This window comes from Nelumbo nucifera, chromosome 1 (assembly GCF_055504915.1).
Source record: "Nelumbo nucifera cultivar China Antique chromosome 1, China Antique-T2T, whole genome shotgun sequence".
NCBI lineage: Eukaryota > Viridiplantae > Streptophyta > Magnoliopsida > Proteales > Nelumbonaceae > Nelumbo > Nelumbo nucifera.
In genome coordinates this window covers 89,754,755-89,780,330 of record NC_142649.1, presented here as the reverse complement: position 1 = coordinate 89,780,330, position 25,576 = coordinate 89,754,755, and the positions used below count along the sequence as shown (strand labels likewise).

At 37.0% G+C, this 25,576-nt stretch overlaps 1 protein-coding gene, 1 long non-coding RNA gene and 1 pseudogene across 6 annotated transcripts; 2 read left to right on the top strand and 1 right to left on the bottom strand.

Moving 5' to 3' along the window:
* The first annotated feature begins 12,679 nt into the window (after positions 1-12,679).
* LOC104588847 (putative serine/threonine-protein kinase WNK6) lies at positions 12,680-16,296 on the top strand. 4 transcript variants are annotated; one of them, XM_088888335.1, is made up of 8 exons: positions 12,680-12,971; positions 13,293-13,403; positions 13,493-13,530; positions 13,731-13,958; positions 14,056-14,276; positions 14,489-14,646; positions 14,743-15,184; positions 15,286-16,296. In XM_088888335.1, the coding sequence occupies exons 2-8, from the start codon at positions 13,302-13,304 to the stop codon at positions 16,134-16,136; spliced, it is 2,040 nt and encodes a 679-aa protein (XP_088744461.1). In that variant the 5' UTR covers positions 12,680-12,971; positions 13,293-13,301; the 3' UTR covers positions 16,137-16,296. The 4 variants fall into 4 exon arrangements, with proteins under 4 accessions (XP_088744461.1, XP_088744462.1, XP_088744464.1 ...); XM_088888336.1 differs by having other exon boundaries at positions 12,765-12,971; positions 13,290-13,403; XM_088888338.1 differs by having other exon boundaries at positions 12,801-13,083.
* Positions 16,297-16,325: 29 nt separating this feature from the next.
* LOC148803540 (uncharacterized) lies at positions 16,326-18,427 on the top strand. 2 transcript variants are annotated; one of them, XR_016076408.1, is made up of 5 exons: positions 16,326-16,465; positions 16,567-16,641; positions 17,548-17,724; positions 17,891-17,952; positions 18,241-18,427. It is a non-coding gene; the product is annotated as an uncharacterized LOC148803540 (long non-coding RNA). The 2 variants fall into 2 exon arrangements; XR_016076406.1 differs by lacking the exon at positions 16,326-16,465 and having other exon boundaries at positions 16,501-16,641.
* Positions 18,428-22,991: 4,564 nt separating this feature from the next.
* On the bottom strand, positions 22,992-25,576 carry LOC104588869 (granule-bound starch synthase 2, chloroplastic/amyloplastic pseudogene; annotated as a pseudogene).

The following is a 25,576-nucleotide window of genomic DNA, read 5'->3' as shown; positions in this document are numbered from 1 at the left end:
TACAAATAAAAATTAAGTTCAGTAAGTGCACTTGTTGTAGAACTAGCAGATTTATGCCTTCTACTTATTAAATAAAAAAGCTTTTCTCTTCTACTACTGGGCTCAAAGTCAGAAGGAGAAGAAGAAGAAGATGAACAAGTTGTACATTTCCTACAACTTAAGATTCATACAAACTGTACATTTCAAATAATAAATTATTAACTTCTTTTTTATTTCCTATATCAATATTCATATTTTCATAATACGTTTCAAGTAAAATATCTAAACCATCTTTCCTAATCATAGGGTCTAATATTGTAGCTAAACAATAAAGGGGATAAATGTTCTCCCAATATTTTTTAAATTTATTTTCCATAATTTCAACAATACTTTGAAATTGTGGATTATTTCTATATTTGGCAAAACAATCACTAATTACCATTAATTGATACGGTAAATTACAAATAGTTGGATAATAAATTCCAGATAATTCATTTGTTGCATCATAAAAATGTTTTAAAAAATCTCTTATACAGATTGCCATTTCCTAGTCTTCCTCAAATATCAAATCATTAGGCATTTTTAAATTATAAAAATAAAAAAGAATTTGTTTGTGAGATAAACAACTTTCTAACATAACATAGCTACAATTCTACCTATGCTTTACATCTAATATAAGATGTTTATATTTTAAACCATAATTTTGGCATAAATATTTAAATTCTTGTTTTCTTGCCCCTTGAACTTTTTATATATATAATACAATTTCTAATTTTTGAAATATTATTTGAAATAATATTCAAGGCATCTTGAATACATAAATTTAAGATGTGACATGCACATCTAATATGAAATAATTGACCATTTAAGTATAGTTTTAATTGAGATTTTAAAATATTTATTACAGAATCATTATTGCTAGCATTATCAAAACTAATAGAAAGCATGCAAAGTATTTAAAATACTTGTAGCAATAGCTGGGCCACTATGTGGCCATTTAAGCCTAGTAAAACTTAAAATTCTTTTATTCAAAAGCCAATTTTCATCAATGAAATGGCTGGCAACACAAATATAAGTAATATTAAATTTGGATGTCCAAACATTTGAAGTAATTGCAACTTTAGAATTAAGATTTGTTAACAAAGAAATTAAATTTTGTTTATATGAATAAAAAAATTTTAAAGCATCAGTTCTTATAGTATTCCTAGAAACTTTTTATATTATGGGTTTATAGAACTACGCAACCATTTTTCTAGCTTTGGATCTTCAGCTAACCATTTCTTGTGAATATCTAAAAGTACCAAAACTAGTCCCCCTCCTAATCTGTGTTTGGGTTGTTTCTCTCCCTTCATCTTCCTCTCGCTCATGTTTGAGCAGATATCTGCTCAAATGACCCGTACCACCATTGCTACAATAACTAAAGTCTTTCCTACATTTTTGGCAAACGACCCTTTTCCCCTTCCCCTCAATATCCTCTACTTTGAAAACTTTCCAAACCGGGCTACTCAGCTTAGAAGCCCTCCTTTTTCCCTTAGTATCACTACTATTGGGGGTGAAAGTTCCACTTCAATTGACATCAAACACATCGGCATCAGTGTTAACACTAATACTATCGTGATGCGATTGAATGTCATCCATGGTGAACATGTCGGGGAATCGGTTTTGAGAAGGGCCGGCCATTTTTTTTTAATTCTAAAAAGATAAAAATTAATCAAATTCGACTTACTCAGATTGTCGATTCAAATGCCAACTTGATTTTAACGGTTGAAGCCTTTCAACGTCCAATCCTCCCGAATTGAGATACTTGAGCTGGTTGATCAAGCCTTCTTCTTGTTGAAAGTTGAAACTTCGATAAAGTTGAGACTTGAGAATCGGAGAATGTAGAATCAGACAATCAACTAATCAGAATTTCTCAGATTGCAGATAATTGAGAATGTATGAGTATGAGAGAGAGAATTAAGAGAATTGTTGAATTAGTGTGATGAGAATGGTGGAGGATAGGGCTATTTATAGGAATTGAACATAATTCAATTGCCCAAAATACCCAAAAAATTAATTGTTATTTAGTTGTTGGGAGGGGTATTTTGGTCATTAGAAAGTTACTTATAACTTTACCCAAAATGCCCCCTAAACTAGTTGTTATATAGCTGTTGGGGGGCATTTATGTCATTTTTTCAACCCCCATAAGCAAAATACAAAAATACCCCCCTAATATGGTTGTTTATAGCTGTTGGGGGGTATTTCTGTAGACCCCCCCCCCCAAAAGCTAAAACTAGTCGTTGGGCTCCTTTGGGAGGGCGGGCCGAGCACGGCCCGTTACGGGCTTGGCGGGCCATGTTTTGTGTCGTGCCACGGGTTGGGCAGTGTCGACATGCGGGCCGTGGGCGGCACAACATGTGCTGTCTTGCCGTGCCGTGGCGGCCCATGGGCCTCGAACCCCCAGCCCAGCACGACATGGCCCGTTAGCTGTCGTGCCATGTTGGGCCGGGCCGCATGCGGTATGGTGACGGGGACCCGTGCTTTGTTGAGCGAAAGTTAAACAATAGAAATACATAAGAGTATATAATTGTTTTATATTTTAACTTTTTAATAAACAATCTGATCAAACTCAACCCAGGTTGGTCGATTTTCTAGTATTTCAGATCGACTTTGGTTTAATAAATATATATTAATATTTTATATTTTAAATCTATTTATTTTTAATACGGGAAAGTAGGAAAATTCCCATATTTGTTAGTCTAAAATGTTTTATATCATAGAGTTAATTTTTGGAATTTATTTTTAATAATATCGTTGTAATTTATGAAATTTAAAGTTAATTTTTAAGTTTAAATCTTTTGAACAAACAAACTAAACAAAAAATAGACCCAAATTGATACAAACCGAGTTGGTGGGTTTTCGCTAATGGTCAATCGGTTTCGAGTGACAAACTATGGACTTGACCAAATCGATTTGGTTGGCGAAATAGCTTGCAACTGAACTGAATCAATCATTGAACACTCCAAATTTCAACTAAATTTATAGTCTAATCTCTAACAAATAACAATAGTTTAATTTCCAATAATTATTGAAAATTTATAACAAACGTACACAATCATTGAAAATAAGGTTATAATGAAAATATAATAGATATATAATAAAAATATAATAATTACAAAAATATACTAAATTAGTCAATAAATAGTATAATCTTAAATAATAGTTTAACCTCTAATAAGTATTAATCTATAAATTATAAAAATATATAATTAATAAAAATAAATTTATAACTAAAATACAATAAATATAATAAATTAAATTTAAAAAGTTAAATAATAGTTGTTTAATCTCCAATAATTATTGATATCTTTCTATTAAATAACAAAATAAAAATACATTTATAAATAATTATTGAAAGCATATTTATAAAAAGACAATAAATAATTACTGAAAATAAAATAAATATTAATTATAGTATATATAAATATATAATGAATATACACACTCTTATTGTAAAATTATTACTAATAAGTATAATTTTGTGGATAGTTATTTTCTATAATTATTAATTGATAGTTACATAATTCGTTATTAATTTTGTAAAATATTAAATTATTATTAATATGAATATTATGAATTCTATTATAATTATTTTTCTACTTTTAAGATTTTGTTTTAATTTATTACATAATTTCGATATTTTAACTATTTAAAATTTTCTCATGTTAAAGATTTTGTTATTTAAATATTTAAAAATTTTCATTATTTAAATTTTATTTATTTTAATGTTATTACATAATATTATATATTTTGTTATGTTATTTAGCTATTTTTAATGTTTTTATTTAAGATTTTTAGTTATTGAAATATTTAACTAATGTTATTTTTTAAAGTTAAATTTTTATTATTTGAATAACATTTAAATTGAATAATTCATAAAATTATAAATTATATTGTTAATACACAATTTCTAATGAATTTTGTAAAAATATTGAATTATTAATTATATGAATATTATTAAATATATTAATTTTTTGTGTTTTGAATAAATATTATAAATTTAGTATATAATTTCGTTATAGCATTTAAATAGTTCTAAATTTTTTTAATTTAAACATTCTTTAGATAGGTATAGATAAAAAGTGGGGGCGAGGAAATCTTTCTACTAAATTAGAGATAAATAAGAGTTAGGGATAATTTAGGAGATAAATAGGAATTAGAGACAATTTAGGAGGAATTGGGGGAAAGTGGTGCCACATGGCTAAACATTAGATAATCAAATCCCTCTTTCTTTATGGTTGTTAGAAATAGTTAAACATATGTGATTTCCTTATTGGTTTAATAGGTAATTATGTGGAATTAAAAAAATAAAAAATTCAAAAAAAATAAAAACTTAGGAAGGGGGGTTTGAATCAGTGAGAGGTATGGTGACATGGACAAACCAATTTTAATATATATATATATATATATATATATATAGATAGATAGATAGATAGATAGATATCTTCTTGGAGTTAAAGATGGAGTAGAAGAAATATTTTACAAGTACAAAAATAAAGTTGAATTACAGTTAGGCAAGAAAATGAAGTTGATAGGAAGGTGAATATGATCCATTATTCCTCAAGGAATTTTGTGAAAATACAAGAATAATACATGAAACCATTTCTCCCTATTCTCTTGAATCAAATGGAGTTGCAAAAAGGAAAAATAAGACTTTAAAAGAAATGATAATGTGTTTGCTAATAAGTTATGGTCTGCCTCAAAATATGTGGGGGGAAGCCATAATAACTGTGTGCTATTTACAAAACAGAATTCTACGTACGTAAGAAAATAGGCCTAACACCCTATAAACTCTGAAAGGGTTATACACCAAATTTTAAATTCCTGAAAGTATGGGGGTGCTTAGCAAAAATTGGAATCCCTGAACCTAAAGAGAGGAAAAGTGGACCAAGAACTATGGGTTGTACATTTATTGGATATGTACAAAATAGTGCAGCCTACAGGTTTCTAGTGTTAAAATTTGAAGGCAATATTGTAGAGCGCACTATTTTAGAGTCTCAAGATGCAGAATTTTTTGAAACCATATTTCCTTATAAAAGGGATGAAACTAACTCAAAAATAGAACTAACAAAATAACTGAAAATCCTAACACAAAAGTACCTGACAATAATTCTAAGTCAGATTTTGATCTTAAAAGAAGTAAAAGAGCAAGAAAAGAAACTAACTTGGGTGATAGTATGCTCACATACCTGGTTGATGAAGATCCTAAAACCTATAAGGAAGCCATAACATCTTCCAATGTAGCCTTTGGAAAGAGGCAATCAATAGTGAATTATAATCTATCTTATAATTGGATGCAAATGGATTTTTAAGAAAAAGCTTAAGATTGATGAAACTATTGATAAATTAAAAGCATGGTTAGTTGCTACAGAGTACAAACAAAGAGAAGATGAAGACTATTTTGATACATTTTCTCTATTAACAAAAATAACAACAATTAGAGCACTCATAGCCATAGCTTCTATACACAATTTGGTTAAAGAAAACCACATTTTTAAATGGAGAACTTGAAGTAGATATTTATATGAATCAACCTGAATGTTTTCAGGCTCTAGGACAAGAACATAAGGTATGTAAATTATTAAAATCCTTATATGACTTAAACAAGAACCAAAGCAACGGCATGAAAAGCTTGATAATGTAATAACTTCTAATGGTTTTATCATAAATGACAATGACACTTGTGTCTACAACAAATTTAGTGACAATTTTGGGATAATAATATGCCTACATGTTGATCATGGGAACTGACTTGTCTATTGTGAAAGATATAAAAAATTTTCTAATGTCCAAATTTGATATGAAAGATTTGGCCAATTAAAACCCCTTATGATCATAGTATTCACTTGGTTAAGAACAAAGGAAATGCTGTGTCTCAATTAGAATGCTCTAGAATTTTTAGAACTTTGATATATTTGAACAATTGCACTCGTTCTAATATTGCATATGTTGTTGGTAAACTAAGTAGGTACACTCACTAGCCTAGTAATGATCACTAGCATGCTATTGTTAGACTATTGAAATATCTTAAAGGAACTATGAATTATGGCTTATTTTATTGTGGCTATTCTTTACTGTTAAAAGGATACAACGATGTAAATTGGATTTCTGATTTAGAATTAGTTGGAAACTAGTGTTGTAAATATAGGGTTTGTATGAGATGTTAGATAGTATATGCCCTTAGCTCCAATTAGTTTGATGTACATTATGACATTTATTGTAAATGAATAAAGTACATATTTAATTCATGTTATATTGGTGTGTTTCTATGTAATACCCTAAAATTGGACATTTATGAGACTCGTGTTAGTTTAGAATCTTCACAACCATTAGATTTGGGGAGATTTTTCCTGCCAAGGTTGACACTGAAGTACATGCAGTGTGAGTTTTCTTGAAACCCTGAATCAGACCAAATTCTAGTATTGCCTTAGACCTTGGAGACAGATGGGCAAAACTGGAATGTTACACCTGACCCCTAGACTCGATTATAGTACTGCACTAGGTATCGGATTGGGCTGTCTTTGATATGCCAATCAGTGAGATCCTTAGAGGGGGTCAAAACCTAGTATATTGGGGCAGTTTGAGAATTCACCTAAGTGGGTGATCATAGTGACTAGATCAACCCCTTTGTTGGACAAAGTGAATGATTGGGGAATGCACTCTCTTTAATGAAAACCTAACCTGTCGGCAGTTGATTTCAAACTTGTTGAAATTTGTTTTGCAAAATATATTTATATAGAGATATACATATATATTATGGTTTCACAAAATGTTTGCAAAATGTTTTAATTCCCGGGATTCATGTGAGTAGAGAGTGCAACACTATACCTTGCAGTCGAGGGAGAGGTCCTCTCTTGTCAGACAGTGTTTGATCATTAAGGGCTGAGAGGTTAAGTGCAAGACCATTTAGGGATAATAAACCTGATGGGCTAATCTCACATCTGCCTACAGTCCTTAGGCCTTCATAAGATGACTGGACCCAATGACCATTTAGTGTAAATGTTGGACCCATTAAGAGCCCATATTGATGGACTCAGGGGTTCACTGTATTCAGTAGTGAATTCGGCCAGGCCTTGTAACAGAGGCTAGGCTGAACCCATGTGGCTTATGTAGAGATTAATGATAGGGTCCCACGCAATACAAAGAGAGCCAAGCTAGCCAGCATTAAAGGAAGTGAGCTTGAAAGCTTAATAGGCCTAAAGCCCAATTTGAGCTGGGCTTAATATGATTTATTAAATAGGGGGCGAATCTGGGTATGGATAAGCATAATAGGATAGGGGGATAACTATTATCCACTTGAAGAGTCTAGATCCAAATAGAGATTTGGATCAGGAAACTTCTAATTTGATTAGGAGTATCTGATATTGATCTGCAGATAAGATAAGAGATTGTCCTTATCACTTAAAGAGTTCGGATCCAAATAAAGATTTGGATGAAGAAACTCTTAATCAGATTAGGAGATTGATTCTTTAAGGGTTATATATAAAGAGGAGGGCGAACTGGAAAAGACACACAGTTCTACTACTTTCTGCTTCCAGTTCTCTCTCTGCTCTTGCCACCCTACCCTGTTCGATTTCCACCTCTTGGAGTGATCAAGATTGAATATTGATATTGTTTCTTGGTGGAAGAAACAATCTTGAAGTTGTGCTCACTACCCTATTCGATTCTTGTTGAAGAATCTGCAAGAACCACTTGTTGACCCTGCCTTACCTTAAGCTTTTTCATCTTTAGTGGATGAAGGATTTGGTACCCTCTTTGGGCGTGAACACCTACGTTGGGAGGAGCTTTTTGCATGGATTCCGTATCAGATTCCTCTCCCTAATCTTGGTTTTAGATTTGGTCCGGTTGTTTCCAGAATGAACATTGAAAAATGCAGTTTTTCTAAATCAAGGAATAGGATTTCCGGATGGGAGAAAGAAATTTTTGAAATTTCGCCGAGCCACCCTGCATGGATTGGCCATCCATATGATGGATCTCCCATCCCTCTCCCAGTGATGATAAGTTTAGAAAATTGGGACCACTCTAAAAAGTTGGTTTCATCAAGTTTAATAGTAGTTATCATACCATTGGAAATGTTTGCACTTCTCGGGAACACACTAGAAACCATCTATACATCCTTAGATGATTTCATAATCTATCAAAACACTTTTGCATCAACCAAAAGTGGCCCCAAATACTTAACCACATCTAAGGACCCAAGAAACTAGGCCACCACATGGTTAAGAGGCAAAAAAAAGGCCAAAAAACTAAGTTGGCACCAAAATAAAAGGAGAAGAAAATCTCCCAAAAATTGTCTAGGGCTTAGAAAAACATGGGACCACTTCCCATTGCTCCCAAGGTAAAAAATGACCTGAATGGTCTAGGTTTTGCAGTAGAAAAACTGATCAAACAAAGTGTATAAGGCTTGACATCAAATTTGGATTTTTTTGTGATTTTCTGCTTGAAAAATCTACTAAAAATCATAGAAGCTTTGAATAAAGACAAGAGTTATACCAAAAACCTTCTAAAATCAGGGCAAATCAAACCATATATGATTCATGTATTGCTACCGGCACGTTTACGGACTGCTGACGTCATCCGATGGCGATCTGATGTCAGCAGTTAATCTCATGAAAGAGAGTCAGCAAGAAAGGTATTCCTAAGTGCCTACTCGCTTTGATACCAAGTTGGAAACTAGTGTTGTAAATCTAGAGTTTATATGAAAAAGAAAGAGATAAATGAGATGAAGAAGAGGAATGTGTCGAGTGGTGTATTTTTTGTTACTGCTCACACCCTCAAAAGACACTTTATATTTTGAAACAAGAAGTTACAAAGAGGCTCCTACTTAGGCGCCCAAATACAAAAAGAGTACAAAGGGAAGAGGTAAAGACTAAAAACACCCTTGCTTAAACTTTCTCAACAGAATCTAACTGTATTGGTGGTTATATTTTTACACTTGGTGTTGGTGTTGTGTCATAGAATTCCTCTAAACAAACTTGTACAACTAAGTTCACCATGGAATCTAAATTCATAGCCTTGGAAAATGATAGGACTAAAGCTGAATGGATGATAAATTTCTTAGTCGATATTCCTTTATGTAAAAAGCTAATTCCCTCTATTTCACTACATTGTAATTGTTAGGCTACTATTGCTTGAGCAAAGAATAAGACCTATAATGGTAAAAATAGACATATCGGATTGAGATATAATATAGTAAAAAGATTGATTTCTGATGGGACAATATCCCTTGATTTTGTAAGATTAGAAAAGAACCTGGTAGATCCTTTTGACCAAAGCTCTTCCTAGGAAACTAGTGTTTGAATCTCCTATAGGTATGGGACTTATGCCTATTTTAGAAGTCTTTAGTGATGGGAACCCAATCTATGCAAGTGGAGATCCCATAAGCTAAGTTCATATGGGAATAACGAAGTCACCGAATGACCCATTGTGCATTATAAATATTTATTTTGTCCCTATCTCATTTTAAAAGTGTTCGTTGCTTTTTGTTTAAGTGGCATACTCTTAATGAATCCTTTATTATTATCAATTTTATGTGATTAAGCAGCTCATGCTTATATTATTTATTTTGGACCTATGTGAGCTTAGAGGTGAGACCACCTCCTATGAAAACTTAGGTCGATTTTCTAATAAGCTCATGAAACTAGGATGATGTAGGGCCAAATTAGTGCCACCCCATTGAACATGTAGCAATTTGCCAGTTAAAGAAGACCAATTTAAAGGCTTAGTCCATCAGGCTTTTGTAGGTCTTGATTTGCATATCCTAAGTGTAGGTTCATAGTCCAAAAGAAACCTACATCATTACAGTTCTATTTTAGAATCTTCACTTGATGTCACTTTCTGCTTTAAATTTTTGAATCATGTGGGGGATTGATTGTAGTAGTTTTAGGTGTTGTGATTCAAAAGTTTGGAAAAGATAGTTTTGTCTTTTCAAAAACCTTTTTTGTATTTTGGACTGGTTGCACACACCCACACTTGTTTCATGCTCACACAAGTCTATTTGACTTTTTTCAAATTTCAAATTTTTCCTCCACTCTTAAGCCATTTTTCCTCTCCTAGCTTTGCTTGAATCCCACTTGGGAAAATTATAAGAAAAGTGTTGAGTTTATTACTAGGAGATGGTCTATGGGGACCCAAATGGGGTTTATATACATACACACTCTCTTAGCTTGGTGGTGGTTAGAAATTTTCTTGCACACGCGCATGTCAAGATGAGCCGGGTCGTGGGTGTGGGTGTGGATTACCCACCTACCTTTTTATGACTTCAATTTTTTGAATTTGTAAAGGTGTTGTGTCTCCTACTAAAACAAATGGCTTTTTTTTTTTAATTCAAACAAGTATTTTTTTTTTCCGTTTTAAACAAACTGACTTTTCATTTGAATTTGCACCTCTCTGTCATAACCTTTAATGGATCTCTCAGAAGAGTCGCCACTTTTCCGTTTTAAACGAACCTCATTCTGTATTCACTCATTTTGCATTTTGCATTCCATTTTCGAGTTGTGGGATTGCTGTTGTTCGTGAGATTCAGTATTCAGAGTGCATGGTTATTGAGTGCACTATTGAATTGAATTGAATCTTGGAGTAGAATGCTAGAATTCCTGTATTGCACCAAATTTGATCACGAGGAGACGAAATTCTGCTTAAAAATAATGTTTTAGATACGCATCAACCGATAAGTCATTCTAACTCTAATTACCTTTTTGTCCTCTACACACTCACAATAGCATCCCCGTTCACGTACAACGACTTGAGAGTAGGCTCCCCTCGCTTACACCCCCAAAGAAGAGTGATCTTTTGAAGAGGGGTAATTGAAAATTAGATGCATGGGTTTAAGTTGAACAATGCAATTAGTTTATTAAGATTTAATTAGATCAAAATGAACATTCATCTCCGTCCAATTGGAATCCACTTCAACATTCGTATTCTTTTTTTTATAACTTACATAGGACCACCTTGTAATTTGCGGGTGGTTATACTTTGCCCCCCTAAACTTGTAGTCATGCTTTTTAAAAATGATCCAGAGACCGAATCAGTCATTGATCCGGTTATTGGGTTGGTCAGCCCATTCTGACAAAAAAAATTAAAAAAATAAAAAAAAAACTATCAAAATTGTTTGAACGGTTCAAGCGGTCAACCGCCCAAGTCAGCGGTTTGCTAAACAAAATCAATGACTTTGAGCAAATTTCTGATTTTGGGGAAAACCAAAACTGGTCACCTGACCGATTCCTGGTTTTTCCGGTCCGGTGACCGTCTGGTCCGATCTGGTTTTGAAAACCATGTTTTTACATTCCAACATTTGGCCCCTGCCATCGTGTCGGTTCACTTCACAAAAAATTCTCATAAATTGTCAGTCTACATTTAAACATTTTTAAAACCTTAAACTATCCTTATGTTAGACCATTTTACAAAAAGTTGATAAAATACAAAAAAGTAGAAAAAGAGAAAAACAAAATAAAATATGAAAAAACAAAAAATTACAGAAGATACAACAAAAACTAAACAATAAAACAAATTAAAAATTACAAAAAAAAACTAAAAATACAAGAGATATATGCTTGGCATGCCTATTTTCATTATTTTGATATTTTCTAATTTTTCTTCCCTCTGCACATTGAACTAAAAATGAATATTTTAGTTTTACCTTTAAGCTTAATTTAGAAGGAATACAAATACAAATATGTACAATACAAATACATACAAAATATATAATTTTGCATTCTACATATTTTTCATTTGTACTCCTTCCAAAGTGAGCCTTAAGTTAATCAATTTAAGCTTGTTAATAAAGCAGGGGTAAAAAAAAGTTTAGAGTGATTTTTTTTTTTGGGTACAAATTAAAGTATGGGGTGGGGGCAGTACCACCACAATCCGGATCTCCTACCCACGAGAACCCTGCCCACATCTACCCACAACACACTATCCCCCATAAATTGGGAACATCTCCCCTTGCATAATACTATGCAAAGGATGAAATGTTCTCCATGTGTGGTTGCGATAAACGTGGGCAGAAGATCCGGACTCGTACCATCAGGGGTGGATTCGAACGAAGCCGAACTGAATAGTATGAGGCTTGAGCTTGGCTCGAAACTGTTCTACAAGGCTCGTGCTCGAGCTTGAGTTTGGTTCGAGCTAGAACCTTGAACTCGAGCTCGGCTCAAATAAAAAATTCGTAAGCTCAAACTCGGCTCGACTTGAGCTCGATTTTGAGAAAAAAATATTTTATAAAAATAAAAAATTATATATAAAAATATTTTTTATTTGATATTTAAAAAATTAAGAATCCTAATAATTAATAATTATAATATTTTTATTATATATATTATTTTATATATATAATAAAAATATTTTTTATTCGAACCGTCTTGCGAGCCTCAAGGATGCTCGAACCTCGAGCTTGAACCCCCAAGTACCACAATCCAAATACAGGGTGGCAGACTGTAATTTAACCATTTTTTTGGGCATGAATGTCTACAATCTACAGACTCAACACCACTCTGGCGGTTACTTAAAAATATCCGTCACATGTGGGCCCCACAGAAAGGGAGCTTTAATTCAAATCAAAGCAAAATTACTATCTATACTTGGATTTGGATACTCTCTCTTTCTCAGTTTCGCGCCCCAAACAACTGCTTTATAGGGAAAGACTATTATTCTTAATAAAAATACCAATCGGACGCTTAGAACCAACCCTAGACAGATATGGACGGTTCAGATTCCAGTAACGACGCACACGCGATGATCCTGAGGTTACGCAGCATCACTCAGAAGGGAAAATTTGCAAACCTGTACAGAGCGGAGAGGAGAGAAGGGAACGAGAATTCGAGAGTGCGAGACACAGCGATGCTGTGCTGTTTCACTACGGTGGTTACAATCGGTTAACAGACACCTGGATTCACCGAATTAATTAGGGTTAGGGTTTATCTCGCCTGACCAACGAAGAACAGATTGTGTTGCTGGTATTTTTCTTTTTTTTTTTTTGTTTTTTATAAGGATCCAATCCTTGTGTATGCATGCCTTTCGTTGATTAAGGCGTTGCTTTTGGTCGGATTTGGTGGTTTTCTGTGAATGGTATGATTGGTTTTTATTGAATTTCGTTAATGCTTGTGATATAGAATGCATGCTCTGAGGATGGTTATATTGGGTTGGGGTTTGAAACATTAGCTGTAACAGTTTAGAATTGCAGCTGGGTTGCAATTGAAAATTTGAGTTTTTCTCAGTTTTCGAATTACTGTTACACTTGTTTATTAATCTTTTTGAATCTCAATGATTTTTAGCAGCTTGGTACGATGACTTTTGTTGGTATGGAAGGGGTAGAAGAGAGTTCCGGTCATCCCGAGCCTCCTGACCCTGACGTTCTTGAAATTGATCCAACTAATCGATATGTTCGGGTACAGTTTTGAATATTTTATTGCTAAATTTGTCTCCGATAGCCTTTTTTTTAAAGATTTTCTGACTAATTGATTTCATATTGTAACAGTATAAAGAAGTCCTGGGTAAAGGAGCTTACAAAACTGTGTATCCTTTTCTTTTATCAACAGCGCTGTTTTGTTTCTTTTTTCTTTTTTTCTCTTTCGGCAATTTTCAATTTATTTGGACTTGTTTTTTTTTGCATTAATTTTTAATTTATTTAAACCTGTTAGTATATTTTAGTTCCTCGTGATTATTGTCTCAACCCTATTACTTCCATGCCTTCCTTAATTTTGTTAAAATTATAGCTACAAGGCATTTGATGAAGGTGATGGAATTGAAGTAGCTTGGAACCAAGTTCGGATTGATGATGTATTACAGTCACCAGAAGACTTAGAAAGACTTTATTCTGAAGTGCACCTCTTGAAGTCTCTAAAGCACAACAACATAATTAAATTCTACAATTCATGGATCGATGATTGTAATAAGACTGTGAACATCATTACTGAACTGTTCACCTCGGGTAGCTTGAGACGGTAAGTTTATTTTCTTTTTTTGTTTCCACATAATGGTTCTGTTTGTTGTTCTGTAACGAATTAGTAATTTGGTTATTTGATGCAATGCTTGACTTAGGTATCGTAAGAAACATAAGAAGGTTGACATGAAAGCCATGAAGGGGTGGGCAAAGCAGATCTTGATGGGTTTGAGTTATCTCCATGGACACAATCCACCAATTATACATAGAGACCTGAAATGTGATAACATCTTTATTAATGGTAACCATGGCGAAGTTAAGATTGGAGATCTGGGTTTGGCAACTGTTATGCAACAAGCCAATGCAAGAAGTGTGATTGGTATGCTCTTGTTTTTCCTGTTTTTTATTATCATGGCTAGTTTATGAATGGTACACATGGTAACAGAAATGAAGTAAGACTTTAAGCATCATTATGTATGTGTTTTCCCTCATGTCTTGCATTTGAGGACTGACAAAGGACTCTTCTTGTGCATTCCTTGAGTATTTGTTTGTTTATTCTGTCATAGTAATATTTGAAGTTGGTCTTTGCAGGAACCCCTGAGTTTATGGCACCAGAGCTCTATGAAGAGGATTACAATGAGTTGGCTGATATATACTCTTTCGGAATGTGCATGCTGGAGATGGTAACATTTGAATACCCTTACAGTGAATGTAAAAACTCCGCTCAAATATATAAGAAAGTTTCATCTGTAAGTCAACTATAATAGAGACTTCTTTATTTCCATTAGCTTATAATGATTTACTGCTACACCCAACATTTAACTAACATCTCAATGCTTTTGTAGGGAATAAAACCTGCTTCCCTTGCCAAGGTGAAAGATCTGCAAGTGAAAATGTTTATAGAGAAGTGTCTACTTCCTGCATCTCAAAGGTTGCCAGCAAAGGAGCTCTTGAAGGACCCTTTTCTTCAAGTGGATGGTTTTTCCAGGAATAGTCCACTACCACTTCCTGATATTGTTACACCCAGATTAGGGGCATTTGGGGACCGCTGTGTGCTCTCAGAGTTACCTACTAGTACACAGAAAATGCCTCTTCTCATGGAGGTTGATGCCACTGATGATGGTGAGCCACCTGCCGTTGCATTCATTGAGAATTCTGTTGCTAGGGATTCCCGCTTCCCGTGTTTGGAGGTTCAGAGGACAAACAGTGGCAATGACTTCAAATTGAAAGGGGAGAGGAGTGACGAGAACTCTGTCTCACTAATCCTGCGGATTGCTGATCAGAGTGGTAAACATAATGATAATTTAACTTTTAGTGCTCATATTCATTGTTAGACTCATATCTTTAGATTTATGGGTAGATGCCTAATTTTCCTGCTCTTGATGCAGGACGTGTAAGGAATATTCATTTCCTGTTTTATCTCAACAGTGACACAGCCCTTTCAGTCTCTAGTGAAATGGTTGAGCAACTAGAACTAGCTGATCAGAATGTTATGTTTATAGCTGAGTTGATTGATTTGTTATTAATAAACTTGGTACCCAATTGGAAGCCTTGTGTTCCCATTCATCAGCTGCTTGCTCTGAATGAGATCCGAAGCCCAAATGGTCATAGAAAATATCAATTACTTCAACATGGAGAAAGTTCAGCTCAATCATTTCAAAATGATCTGGAAGCTGTCAACCATTCAAGTCTTCTGGCTTGTCAAGATTCTAGTTCTGTCAAAGGATCCACTCAGCCAATGAATGAAGTTGTGGACCATGGAAACCTCGATGAAATTATGTCTTTTCCTGATTTTGGTTTTCGGAATACATCCACTGTGGATGATCAAAGTTCTGGGGTTTCATTAATTTCTGCAGTCTCTACTGAAGGAAATGGAAGGAAGTACCCCATCACCAGGTGTATGACTCCGGAGTCTGAGTGTATGGATTACAATGAATATGAGATGAAAAGAGAAGTTTTAGAATCCTTATCTGAAGTTGAAATGGGTGTCTGCATTGGTGACAAAGATACTTGTATCAACACAGGGAGTGTTAACTTGCCAACCTTTTCAAGTTATCCAAACAATTCTTCCACACTGGTTTTAGCTGACCAGGATGTTGATGAGGAGATAAGAATGGAATTAGAAATGATTGAATTGCAGTACCAGGAAGCAATGAAGCATATCTCCAAGAAAAGACATGATGCTATTATGGAGGCTAAAAAGAGGTTGTCACAGAAGAAGATAGCACCATTTCAGTAGTTTGCTTCTTTAGTTTTCTGTTTTATGGCTCTTCCTTGTAGATGTAGAAAACCCATTCATTAAAGAGAATTTTACTTGTGGCAAATTTGTATTTGTTTTTTTCTGGTACAAATTCCCCACCTTGAGGAAAATCGTAGCCTATGATTTATTCTGGAGAGAATATACTGTCCAACCTTGTTCTGTGCCTTTAATTATTAATGATTTTTAAGCTATGCTGACAGTGACTTTACCCTTGGAAAACGTAACTCTTTCTTTGCCCCATCTACCCATAACTTACCAAAAAGAATTGTGGCACAAAAAATTCCAACGGACCAGTTTCTGATTGAAAGGTAGCTCCTTTCATTTGCGTGTGAAATTTAATTTTCAGTATCTCATTCCTGTGCTACTGGTGCATTTAGAAGTTAACAAAATAACGAAATAAAATTTGCAGCTAAGTTATCTTGACTCAGATGGATCCTTTCCAAGAAGTGGAAGTAGAGTTGCTGTCAAAGACCATGAGCTTGAGGTAATCACCTATGACATTGTTTTTTTTTTTTTTTTTTTGAGGATCATCACCTATGACATTGTTATCAAGGCAGTTAGGCGATTCTGGGTGACATTGGGGCACCTAGTTGCCTAGGCAATAAAAATTTTGTAATATAAGTAACTAAAAAACTAACTCATTTATCAAAAAAAAAAGGTAACCAACTTTTTGCTAGTTCCTTAGTTTTATATATCATTCAGCATGCATATTAATTGAAAAAATGGAAATTCTCTCTATTAAGAACATTAAATTTCCTCTAAAACTTAGTTAATCATCATTTCTAAAAGATAAAAAATCTTTTAGATATATTAATTTCAATATTTTCAAAAATAGTATTACTATAATTAGTATTTTATAGAGCAACTTCTTATCAATCAGCAACTAAAGAAGGTTATTAGCTTTATATGATAAAAATTCAAGATGAAAAGTAAAAATAGAAAATAGAAAACAAGGATGGAATTTTTATTTTATTTAATCGAAGATAGAGAGAATAAATAACAAACAAAAAAACACCCCCTCTATACTTTATTCTTTCTTTATTTCCTTCTTTTTCTCTCCTCAGAACTGTTTGATCTTATAAAATTCAATAGTAAAACATTAAAACAAAGTATAAGTGATAATAGAATGTGTTAACACACATATTAATAAGATGTAGTAATATAAATGATATTATAATAATGCACTGGCCTTGTCATTTTTGTCACCTGGACAGGCGCCTAGTTGCTACAAGTGAAGGCATTTGGGCAAGGCACAGGTACCTTGGCAATGCCTTCACAACTATCTTGTATGCCAAATTCACTAGATGCCCCTTGCTGTCATTTTCTACGTTTTTTTGTCACTTTAACCTCTTTAAGCATTTATTTAATGACTATGCTGATACAAAAACAGATGAGCATCAAGATTATCAACACTGCAGCAGTATTTAGTCCCTTGTCCTGCAAATTCAAGGCATGGTGAAGTTTGAGCACTACAAAATGTCTTTGTTGTAAGTGGAGACTGTGTCAATGATTACAGTATCAATTGTTGCAAGGAATAGAGCCATACTCTTGTAGGCATTTTGCTCAGGTGCTTACTTATCACAAAAATATTAGGGTCATACTAATAGGTATTTCTTTCTTTGATTTTGTGATCATAATTTTATTCTTTATTATTTATCTCTTCCTTTCTGTCTCCTTTTATTTATGATTGTGCTGGGTCTGATTTCATTGGATCTGGTTTTGCTACTTGACAGTTTACAGAAATGGGTTGATCTAAACTTACAAAATTTCATTATATAAATTTCCACAACACAAGGTACGTGAAATCCCTCTATGAAGTGATAAATTTGGTCCCAGCTACCTGATTTAAAAGTCCATTACCCAATTTTGGTCCCAGCTATTTGGGGTCTTGGGAAGAGTGGAATGGTATGGTCCTAACCTTTAGCATTTTTTGAACAAAGTAGCCACCCTCAGACTCGAACATGTCTTCTTACTCTTGCCAGTCCTAGATTTTGCCATTGCACCTAGTTATGTCCCCTATTCACTACCTAATTTCACTTTCAATTTTTATTTCTACTTGATGAAACTTTATTTGATTGGCTAGGTGAATTTTTTCTCCAAATGGAAGAAACATTCTCCACAGATCTTCATCTTGAACTTGTATGAATTCAGTTAGTGCTTTGCAAAAGAAAACTTGTATACACAGAGTAGCAACGCAAGGTGCAGGGGGTTATGGGTTGGGGGATTGGCTACCCCCATTGTGGAGCCCTTCAAAAGAAAAAAAAAAAAAATAGAGTAGCAACAGAAAACGCAAGAGCCAAAGGAAGCTATCATAAATAAAATATTGCTGAAAGTGGTGCATTGATTAAAATTCTTAGATGCATTTGATCCCTTCTCCATAGATGATATCTTCAAAAGGTGGCAGCAAATGGCACATTCATCACCCTACAGCCCCATCACTCAGGTGGATCGGAATCAACCAGTGTTAAAACTCGTCAAACTCAATTGTAATGGATGTAGTACGGGTAATCCTGAAGTTTCTGGCACATGGATCTGGGGCTATTTATATTCAGTTATTAGCTTCCCTATATGGGTTGAAGTTGGGCAGATCCCTTGAATTTCAGGAATGTGGCAGTGGAAGGTGACTTTCAAGTTGTAGTGGTATGGCTGAAAAACAATTTCTGCATCTTGGTAGTATAGGCACATTATGAGGAAATGGCTAACTTGGCTAGGGAGCAATGATCTGCCTTCAAATGAGTTTCAAGGTTCACAAAGAGTTCGGTTGATTCATTGGCCAAAGTAGTGAACAGAGGTCACCTATTTTGAGGAAATGTTTCATAATGGGTGATATAGTTTGTATTAGCTTGGTCAGATTAGGTAGCAACGACTAGCCTAACATCTTTGGGGCTCTAGCTTCTGTTGTACATATATTATTCTTCAACTCTTAATCAATAAAACTTTTTCTGTTGTCCGTAAAAAAATATAGACAGAATGTAGGATAACATACAGAGCATAAAATTGTTTTTTGTGTGCCTAATGACCTGAAGCACTAAAATGAGACAATTATCCTTTGCTCAGATCAGTTCATGCACTTTATGTGGCTAGAACATGTCTTGAAAAGATTAATCTTGTCATCTGGTTTCTTTTAACTATGATAAATTTTAAAACTCACTAGTATTTTTGATAAATTTTACCTGATTGGTTAACACATTTATGATACTGGTTGATTGTTTATATATATATATATATATGGTTAATTATTTATATATACCCTGTGTATTTAGGAAACTACTTAAATGTATCCTGAACTTTCAAATCCTACTTATATATACCTTGTTGACCTTTCAAACGTTAAATCTAATGGATAATTTGTAAAAGACAAAAATGTCCTTTACTGTTCATTAAATTTTCAAAACATGCCATATTCTTTCTTTTTGTTGAACCCCTTTCACAAAGCCTTGAACCGATAGAACCATTAATTAGTTTCCTAAAAAAGTTCAGAGAAACTCTCTTGTACAGTCAAATTCTACAATTTTCAGCCCTTAAACACCACCATAGAGTCCTCTGAAAATAGAAAGAAGAGGGTTGTCAGTATTTGAAATTCAAACCTTTGAAATTTGAAATGTTCCTTTCTGGTAACTTGGGTCAGCTGGGTCTTTCACCTCTACGCTGCTATGTTATTACCACGTCAAGGTCCAAAGTATGTGGAGAATGTCATTGCATCATCGGTTCAAACGGAGTTGATTTCTGCTCCTCCATGGAAGCAGGCAACACATCTCTGCTACAGTATTTTGCAGCGTAAACGACATATGTGGTGGGTAACAACACAGGGTGGAGGAAGGACATACCTTCCCTTTTGTTCTCAAGGCCTGTGCCGTGTGGTGACTTGGGGGGCTTTGTCAGCAAACTGGCTTGGGGCCATCTTGTTGATCATGGTGGCTGCCGCTCCCGCTTCCATTCTAATAATCTAATAGAGCTGCCGCTTTTGAGAGAAAAAGGGTAAAAATGGAATTATAAAAGAATTTAACTATGTATCAAACCTCTCTAACATATCTTTTAACAGATGGCTTATTAGTGTAATAGTGTTATGTGGGTCATCCTATATAAGGTATGGTACATTTAAGTAGTTTCTTAAATATATCGTTTTCTTCATATTAAAAAGAAAATCGTGGTGGGCCCCTTCTTGCACTTTAGTGCCTTGTCGGCAAGGCCCGTTACAGTGTGGATGACACCACAAAAGTGGGCCATGCCGGGCCACATGATCAAAACATTTCCTGACATTATCTGAATTCAACTTCTTTCTTTTTTTGGGTTTTTATTGTTTAGTTCAAGGGTAGAGCTGTTCATGGGTTGGATTGGGTCGGTTTAATAGATTTTTTTCAATCAACCCGATCTAGTCGGGTTACTTAAAGAGTAAACTGAAATCGACATGCTATTAAGCAAAACCGACCCAAATCGACTCGATTCAATCGGGCACTCCTAGCTGGTTGTTAACTGGCTCATTGTTGGCAACGAATGACACCTGAGAAGATGAAGAAGAAGGATTTCCAGGGATTTGCCCGACGGGAATACTCCAAAGCTTAAGTTAGAACGCTGGGAGGAAGAAGAGAGAGTATAAAAGGCTAAGAGTGTAGATTGCGTTGGATCACTGTCTCGAGATTAGCTTATGAGCAAGTAAGAGTGCAAGTTTAGATCTAATTCGAGAGAGAGTATGTTTCTCTGCTTAAAGGGCTTTTATAGGGGCGTTCTTGTCAAATCAGGCATAATCGCCACTGGGCTCCTGTCGCAGTCGTTATCTGCCAGGACTGCGCAGGTGATTGTTACAATGTACTACCCGCTTGGTTGAGTGACACGTCTTCGAAGGGACAGGCACGCCACCATCTGTCGAGAAACGTGGGGTAGACTGTCAATCGGGCAGGGACTGCGCCATTAGTCGAGAGACGTAGCACAGCCTAACGAGTACGGTCTTGTTAGATGGAAGCTTCTTGAGAGCGTTGCATCAGAGTCGCAAGTTACTTCATAGCGGGCTATCCTTGTCGCGAGCTACTTTGTAGCAAGCTCTTAGGGGTACCTCGAGATAATCCTTATCAAGGTTGGTCTTTAGTGTAGTTCTTCTGCCTAGGTGCTGGAGCGAGCTGGTTTCCCTAACTCGCGAGCTGAAATAATCTTGGAGTATCCCTTCTCAGTAGCTTGGGGGATCTGGAGCTCGCGTTGTAGCGAGCTCCCCCTATAGAGAGCTATGACATAGCTAGCTGTTCTACAGACTCGTTACTTGGTCGCGGTCAAGCCAGGCTGCTGAGCTGTTGCTCGTGCTGAGTCAGGTCCACGTGTCATCATCTCAGTAGGTCGGGTCAAATCATCCTCCATCAATTGCCCCCACTCCTTGAGCTAAGAGTGTTTCCTTAGCACGAGGAGTTCATGGAGTGTGACGGATTGATTTGATCGAAATTCAAACTTGATTGACTGCTCATATTAAATGCCTGCGCGGGAATCAGGGGATTTTCTGACTTTTTGAATACCGAAAGCGTGCTGAAGCGGCTCTTAACTCCGGATGTCATGCAGCCGTCATTACCCCAATCATGGGATACCTGTAGCCAGTCACATTTCGGTTTTAGAAGGTGTGCGGTCAGTTTGACTGCGAACCGTTGGATCTGCTTCGATCTGGGTCGTTGATTCGAGGGTATAATGATTATAAATATGAGGACCCCCTGGGCCTCATTTCCTTTCATGCCATCTTGATGCCTTTAGATTCTGAGGTCGCGCATTCATCTAGTCTACCCGAGTTCCTCAGTTTACTTTGTTTCGCCTTTTCTGGTGAGTCCCAATCACTAGCAACCATGTCTGGGTACCCATACCATACCTACCACCAGGGCGGTAACCAGGACGATGATGCTCCCTCGAGCTCGGGGGGAGCTTGGGAGCAGGTCCCGGAGGCTCGGGAGACCTCCGGCAATGTAACATCTACTTCCCGGGGAAGGGAGCCTGACACTTTTGGCCCTTCCTCCATGACGGCGGAGAGACTCAGGTCTCTAATCCTGTTATGGACACACTGCCCGATAGCGCATTGTGGCGCAGTCATAGGCAGCAGCACGCACAGCAGCAGGCACCACCCGGCAGCGCCGCACAGCAGCACGCACAGCCCGGCAGCGCGCAGTACGCACCGCATGACAGCAGCACTAGGTAGCAACATGCACGCACCGCATGACAGCAGCACTAGGTAGCAACACGCACGCACCGCACGACAACAACACTAGACAGCAGCACGCACCTCACGGCAGCAGCACGCACCTCACGGCAGTAGCACTGCGAGACCCGCGCATCGCCCGACAGCAGCAGTAGGGCGGGGCCCACATGACAATGTTATGGGCTCGAGCATAGGATCCCGTCACGGGTCAGTCCACGGGGAGAAAGCCCTGCTTTACCTTGCACCTTCCCTTGCGTACAGACCCTATTGTGGAAAACTGAATGGGTGATTTGTCCAAGAGACCACCCGAACTCTCCTCACTCTTTTCTTGACTGGAAAACTGAATGCCTTTATTTCAACTCATAGCTCCTTAAATAGGAGATTACAAAAGGGGGTTCCTTGTTGGATTCGGCTAGGCTAGGGTAATCCAACTTAAACTCAAACTCCTAATTACCTACTCCTAAAGGTAACACAACTCTTACTTAAGATAAGATAAGACAAGGATAAGGATAAGGGATGAGGAATGGTGTAGCTGGCGGCGAGTTGGCGAGCAGAGCTGATGTGGTAAGATAAGTGTGGACCCACCCTGATGAGCTGTCATGTGGGCCCCGCCCTACTGCTGCTGCCAGGCAGTGTACGCGTCTCGCAATGCTGCTGCCGTGCGGTGCGTGCTACTGCCTAGTGCTGCTGCCGGGCGGTGCGTGCTGCGAGCTGCTAGGCGGTGCGTGCTGCGCGCTGCCGGGCGGCGCGTGCTGCGTGCTGCTAGGCGGCGCGTGCTGCGCACTGCCGAGCAGTGCATGCTGCTTTGCGGTGCTGCCGGGCGGTGCATGCTGCTTTGCGGCGCTGCCGGGTGGTACTTGCTGCTGTGCGGCCTGCTGTGCATGCTGCTGCCTATGACTGCGCCGCAGTGCGCTGCCGGGCGGTGTGTCTATAACATCACACCCCTCCTGGACAACGAGCTTGTCCTCAAGCTCGAATTCTGGATACGTGGCTTGGAACTCTGCCAATGGATCAAACGGCTGCACACTATCTCTCAGTCCACCAACATCATGAACAACAGGCACTGTCCCGTAGCTTGTTGCATAAAGCTGGTTCAGTCCACATGGCTCAAATCTAGAAGGCATGAGTAGGATGTTTGCACCAGCAGTTATTCGATGAGCCATTTTCACAGAGAAACCAACCCAACCCCTGACTTTGTCATGGTGTTGACTCTCAAAATATCTAAGAAGCTGTTTCAGGTCAGGTCTCCCAGTGCCCAACATGACTAGTTGCACATCCTGGTCCACCATCCAAGGAATGGACTCAGCAATGAGATCAACACCTTTCTGATGGTCAAGCTTGCCAATGAACCCAATCAGAGGAACATTCTCCTGAAGAGGAAGACCAAGCTCCCTTTGTAGAGCTGCTTTGCATTGAGGCTTGCCAGTCTGAAGAGTCTCCACAGAGTAATTGGTGTAGCCATCCGATGCCAGATAAACATCCAACTGTGGGCTCCCTTCGTTTGCATCAATCCCATTCACGATGCTCTTCAGCTTCCAATCACACTCATTTATTATTTGATGTAGACCCCAACCACCTTCTTTAGTTTTCAGCTCCCAGGCGTAACCATGGCTTACAGTGATTACACGATCTGCTGCTTTCAGGCCAGCTGCAAGGACATTGAAGTGTTCCCCACCTCCTGGGTCATGTAGTTTAAAGTGAGCTATGTAGTTTTGTGGAAGATCCACATAACGAAAATCGCTTACTGGACCACGACCCTAGCGTGCTATGTTGTGGATCACAAGAACGCACCGGGTATACTTACAGAAGAGAAACCTCAAGAGTAGCCTTACAGAAAAGAACCATGCGTTTTAAAATATCCTCTCGGCCTCCCCCATATATATTTTTCTCAATATTGCGAAACATAGAGCTGTCCATGAACACAAAATCCATGCCATCAATATAAGCTTGAAAGAAAGTTACCTCCATATCCTGCCCATCCACCTTATATCTTTTGCGCACTCTTGTTTCTTGGACTTCTGCATAGTTACCATACCGTGGTGCCACAACCATAACTCTATGTCCACGCCGAGCCAAAGCTTTCGGTAAAGCCCCAGCAACATCGCCATTCATCTGATCTGTTTATGGACTTCGATTTGCTCATTATTAGTAATTTCATCTATCTTGATGTTTGCCTTAATTGGACTGAGAAATTTTAATTTCTTCCTTCTCCCAACCATCCCACTAAGTCTCTGAAGGTGGGGGTTCTGATAAAAAAGGGGTGAGGGACCAATCTCACTCTTTTGCTTAGGCCCCTACGTAAAAAATGGGATTGGTCCGTGAGTATGGAAGGGAACATATTTTGAGCTAATGAAAGTTTGTTATTTTCTTTATTATTGTTGCTTTTTTTAATCATCTATTTGCAATTGTGCTTATTTTGGAATCACCTTGTGGGCCCCACCTATTGGACCTGGGAGATGGGTGCTTATCCCCTTCCCTCTCCCATCCAAGTCTTACCCAGATTGGTTAGTCAGTGCCTCGGGCATTGGAGTCACTATCTAAACAAAAACCATTTTTGAAAATTAATCCCGAAGGTCCTATCACCTCCTTTTCATCTATTTGATGGGTGGAGACTCTATTTCTAGCCCAAGTGGCAAAGTGAGCCATTTTTCGATGTTTACAGCTGCCACTATTAATTTTTGAATTACATGGTCAAAAAGGTCTCCCATTAATTTCTGTAAGGAGTAGCTTTCGCAAGCCGTGCATACAAGGAGCGTGTAGATCTCAAGCAATTCGGAGAAGAAGGGCACACGACAGCCCATGTAGGGCTATAGAACTTTTTCTCTAGTATGCATTCATTTTCCATGTGAAGGCTATGACTATATCTAACAAGATCTTGCAAATGAACAAGGGACTTCTACTCCACAAAATCGTAGGAAACACCAAACATGCCCCATTCTCTGAACGGTAGGACTTTGGACCAGTGAATTCTGTATGCACCAAGTGCCATTTCAAAATGTGGATTCAGGAGCGGTCGCCTTCTTGCTCAATCTCCAATCCTATATTTTACCTTTGTTGTTTGGATGGAAAAATCAAATTACCATTACTCCCAGAGACACTTTCCCTTTTACAAGATCTATTTGAAGGAGAATATGATACAAGGAGGTCAAAGTTCAATGAATTGATCGAGTTTATAATTCTATGTTTTCATTTACATCAATGGGCGGGAAAATAGATTACCAATTGATACAAGGGAGAGGTCCATATGCTTTTAGGA

Bases quoted from the DNA above. Each gene is read 5' to 3' on its own strand.
- LOC104588847 (XM_010246971.2), top strand. The intron at 13,531-13,730 runs GTATCCTTTTCT...TTAAAATTATAG, and splicing joins AAAGGAGCTTACAAAACTGT to CTACAAGGCATTTGATGAAG. The intron at 15,185-15,285 runs GTAAACATAATG...CTCTTGATGCAG, and splicing joins GCGGATTGCTGATCAGAGTG to GACGTGTAAGGAATATTCAT.